Raw genomic sequence first — 5,000 nt, 5'->3', positions numbered from 1 at the left:
GACAAGGAGAAAGAGAAGGAGGAGGAGGAGGAGGGGAGGATGGGTAAGGGTTAAATGACGAGAAGGAAAAGACTTGAAGGGGGCTAGAGATGGAGGGGGAGAGGGGGGGTGAATATGAGGAAATGGGATTGCTCCATTTGGTTTGAAAAGGAAAATATAAATGATAGCCGATATTACTAGTGTTATTTGGAAAAATTATCATTATCATTATTGCTATTGTTATTATAATTATCATTATCATAACGTTATCATTATTATTATTGCTATTTTTCATCACTGTTGTTATCATTATTATCATTATCATTATAATTCTTATTTGTGTTATTATTATCAATGATTATCATTATTATTATCATTATCATTATTATCATTATTGTTATCATCATTATAATCATTATCATTAGTAGTAGGATTATCATTATCATTATAATTCTTATTAGTGTTATTACTATCATTGCTATTATTATTGTCAATATTATAATTAATATCATTATTATTATTATTATTATTATTATTATCATCATCATTATTTTAATCATTATTATTATTACCATTATTATTATTATCATTATTACTGTCATTATTATTACTATTATTATTATTATGATTATTATTAATATCATCATTATTATTATCATTTGTGCATGACGTTTTCCCATATCTGAGTGAAAGTATTGCTTTGTTCTCTTTGTCGCAGTGTTATGTCTTTATCATATTAAGTTACGACATTGTATATGTATTATACTCGTTTACATATAACTGTATCTGCATTTGTGTGTGTGTGTGTATGAGTGAGTTTCTCTCTCTCTCTCTCACACACACACACACACACACACACACACATATATATATGTATATATATATATATATATATATATATATATATATATATATATATATATATATATATATATATATATATTATGTATATATATATTATATATATATATATATATATATTATATATATATATATATATATATATATACATATATATATATATATATATATATATATATATATATATATATATATATATATAATATATATATATATATATACACATATATATATATACACACACACATACATATACCTATATATATATATATATATATATATATATATATATATATATATATATATATATATATATATATATATATATATATATATATATATATATATATATATATATATAATGCAGTTATGAATATGCAACAGCGTGCAATTGATTTGAACCGTGTCACTGACATGTTCTGTTCAGGGAATAACGTGATCAAAGTAGGTAATGGATTATGGGAAGTGATTTTTTTTATCAAAAGTTACTGAAATTTATTAGTGTTTCGTGGAATATCATGATTATCATAAAATTTGGATTTTGATAAAACCCTTATCATATTTTGTGACATTCCACTTATTTTTACTAAGTTGTGCTATATCATATTCATAAAATTTCTTTTTTTATATGTGCTGTTATAAATTCAGTTGTATCAAATCTTGTTCTGAGAATTAATAACGTTATATTTGTTGGATTACTTTTCGTCATTTGAAAATTTATCGTAAATCTTGTCGTGCGTCCATTTTCTTTGTTTATTTAAAGGGAAAACTCAAGTATTTTACTACCATCTCTCACGCCACATAAATTTGAATGTTGGAGATACTTTTAAGCGTTACTTACGTTTAGAATCAGTATATAATTAATCTAAAAGGTTTGCACTTGATTGTGCTCAATTTGCAATGATTCTGGAGAATTTGACGTCCATATTGTGAAATTTCTTTTTGATGTTTTATGAATCTGTACCAGCATATTAATGTGTATGTGACTTAATATAGCTTCAATTTGACATAATTTTAGTAATTTGAAACATGGAACGAAAACGTTATCCAAAGCTCGTAATGACAGAGCTATTAAAGCACATATACCCTAAGCAACAGGTGCTAGGATGACAAGTACGAAGCTAACACGGACACCGCAGGACAAGTTAGTGACGGCGTGAGACAGGCATGCAAGCTGTAAGAGGACGAGCATGCAAGAGTGCAGCATCGTATTGCAGGGGTGAGATATGCAAGAAAGAGGAGGAGGAGGAAGAAGGAGAAGAAGAAGAAGAAGAGCAGATGGTGGTGGGGAAGGAGAAGTAGAAGGAGGAGGAGAAAGAGGAGGGGGAGGAGGAGGAGGAGGAAAAGAAGAAAAAGAAGAAAAAGTAAAAGAAGAAGGAGAAGGGGGAAGAGGAGGAGGGGTAGATGCTGGTGATGAAGGAGATGGAGAAGGAGGAAGAGGAGGAGAAAGAGTAGGTGGTGGTGGTGAAGGAGAACGAGAAGGAGGAGGAGAAAGTGGAGGGTGGAGGTGAAGCAGAAGAAGAGGAAGAAGAAGAAAAAAGAAGAAGAAGAGGAGAAGGTTTAGGAAAAAGAGCGATTGTGTATAATTAGAGTAAAGAAAAGAAGAAAAGGTAGAAGAAAAATGAGAATGAGGAGAAAGAGAAGAAGATAGGAAGAAAGAAGAGGACGAGTTACATATGCAGCGAGGAGGACCACTAGAATGAGAATAAGGAGGATAGAGATGAGAAGAAAATGGTAAAGAGGAAGGAAAAGAAGTAGAGCGCGGTGGAGGAGGAGGAAGAGGAGAAGAAGGAGGGGGAATGAAAAGGAGGAGAAGAGGGAGGAGGAGGAGGAGAAGAAGAAGAAGAAGGGGGAAGTGGAGGCGGCAGAGAGGGAGAGGAAGAGGAGAAGAAGCAGGGGAAATGAAGAGAAGAAGAGGGAGAAAGGGGAGGAGAAGAAGAAGAGGGAGGAGGAGGAGGAGAAGAGGGAGGAGGAGAAGGAAGAGAAGAAGAGGGAGGAGGAGGCGGCGGAGAGGAGGAGGAGAGGAGGAGGAGAGGAGGAGGAGGAGGAGGAGGAGGAGGAGGAGCGCGGGGCGGAGGGGCGAGTCAAGCGTGGCGGGCGGCGTAGTGCGGCGGCCTGGCTGTAGATGGCGACCGTGGCTCAGTTCAGAGCTGACACCGCACAACGTCAACTTCCGGGGGCTGGTGAGTACGGGGTTATCCGTGGCACGCAGCAGCAGAAGCAGCAGGAGGCGCTGAAGAAGCCGAAGCCGAAGCAGGAGAGTGCGTGAGGAGAGGGGGACACCACCGCCATCATGTTCTCGTGGATTAACAAAGATGAAGCCAAGAAGAAACAGCTGGACGTGTACGACTCGGTGCTCGAGGGCCTCAGGAAGATCTACAAGGCTAAGGTCCACCCCCTGGAGTCCAGCTACCAGTTCCATGACTTCCACTCGCCTGCCCTGGACGACCCCGACTTCGACGCCAAGCCCATGATCCTCCTGGTGGGGCAGTACTCCACCGGTAAGACCACCTTCATCAGGTACCTCCTCGAGAGGGACTTCCCCGGCATCCGCATAGGGCCCGAGCCCACCACAGATGGCTTCATAGCCGTCATGCACGGGGAGACCGATGGGGTCATTCCTGGCAATGCCCTAGTAGTGGACCCCAAGAAGCCCTTCCGACCCCTGTCCAAGTTTGGCAACGCCTTCCTCAACAGGTTCCAGTGCTCGCAGGTCAACTCCTCGGTGCTCAAGGGTCTGTCCATCATTGACACGCCAGGTATTCTCTCTGGGGAGAAGCAGCGCGTTGACAGAGGCTACGAGTTCACGGGCGTCTTAGAGTGGTTCGCAGAGCGGGTAGACAGAATCATCCTCCTGTTCGATGCGCACAAGTTAGACATTAGTGACGAGTTTAGGCGGTCGATCGAGGCTCTGAGGGGCCACGATGACAAGATCCGAATTGTGCTCAACAAAGCTGACATGGTTGACCACCAGCAGCTCATGCGTGTGTATGGTGCCCTCATGTGGTCCCTCGGCAAAGTGCTTAATACACCAGAGGTCGCCCGGGTCTACATCGGGTCGTTCTGGGATCAACCTCTACGATACGACGTCAACCGAAGGTAAGACGATGGCGTTTCCTTTTGAATTTTGCAGTCGATGGTTTGTCTGTGTCACGAGCCAGGCAATGAATATTGCCTTTATGATTATAGCTTGATAATTTTAAGGCCATATGGACAAATTGTGTCGGAACGCATTCACTCTTCCCTAATTTAGTTCGTCGCTGAAAGTAATTTCTACTGTGGTTAGCGTAACTTTTGAAAGGTCAGAAAATGTATATACATATATATACATATACATATTAACGTCGGACATATAACCGGAATGGAAGTGATGATGTGGCACAGTGCAAGAAACAATTTTTGTTGAAAAAGAACTTATGAAAGTGTCGTGGAGGATGTCATAAGCTCAGAAAAGACGCCAGGCGGTGCAGAATGTTGACAAGAATAATTTTGATAATTTTGATGGCTGAAAATTTGTGTAAATGTTATGTGACGGGAGCGATGTGTCATTCAAGCTGAATGTGTTGTGTTATCTTGCCGTTGATTTGTTGCAAGTGATATTGTGTGAAAATGACAGACATATGAATTGCAAAAGAAAAAGCATTGTAAAAAAGATTGCAAATGTAAAAGAAAGAGCGAAAAATACATATATTTCCAAGAAAGGAAACAAGCAGATCTACGTATAAGAAAGATTATTCTTTTTTTTTTTAACTTTACTGTAGTAGTGTGTATACGAGCCATTTAATTAGCATTCTTTATTCATTAACCCTCTCTGGACGGGTGGTACAGTACTGTACCGCTCATTCAAAAGCCCAGTGGCTGGGCGGCACAGTATTGTGCCAGCCATTTAATTGATTTAGGCCTAATAATTCGAACGCCCCGGCATTGTGACATTCAAGGCTAGAATGCCCCCGTCGTGAATGGGTTAAGGTGGAAAAAGTTTCCGATAAAATACACCCAGAGATCCCAGGGACTGCCATGGCCTGCATTCCATTGGCACTCAGGCTAAGCCCAGCAAACCTCCACCAGATATATCCTTGTAATTTAGAGCTTGGACAGGTTCCTTATGGGATGATAAATCACCAGGGAATTCGCCAAGCCCTGTTTTGCCAGAATGTACG

General features: G+C 39.4%; 1 protein-coding gene across 4 annotated transcripts in view; it reads left to right on the top strand.

Annotated features, from left to right (window-relative positions):
• Past1 (putative achaete scute target 1) overlaps positions 1-5,000 on the top strand; it is an 80,164-nt gene that overhangs the window by 29,499 nt on the left and 45,665 nt on the right. Inside the window, exon 1 of one of the 4 annotated variants that reach the window (XM_086534341.1) lies at positions 2,915-3,939. The exons of the other annotated variants lie outside the window; for them this stretch is intronic. Within the exon in view, the coding sequence (XP_086390467.1) occupies positions 3,134-3,939 (806 nt within the window). The 5' untranslated portion in view covers positions 2,915-3,133. Of the gene's footprint in view, positions 1-2,914; positions 3,940-5,000 lie in introns of those variants that run through there. 4 annotated transcript variants of the gene reach the window in all.

Source organism: Penaeus japonicus, unplaced genomic scaffold (genome assembly GCF_977035675.1).
Source record: "Penaeus japonicus unplaced genomic scaffold, GWHDUDI00000001_assembly GWHDUDI00000041, whole genome shotgun sequence".
Lineage (NCBI taxonomy): Eukaryota > Metazoa > Arthropoda > Malacostraca > Decapoda > Penaeidae > Penaeus > Penaeus japonicus.
The sequence above is the reverse complement of the archived record's forward strand: the minus strand, read 5'-3'. Positions and strand labels throughout refer to the sequence as shown.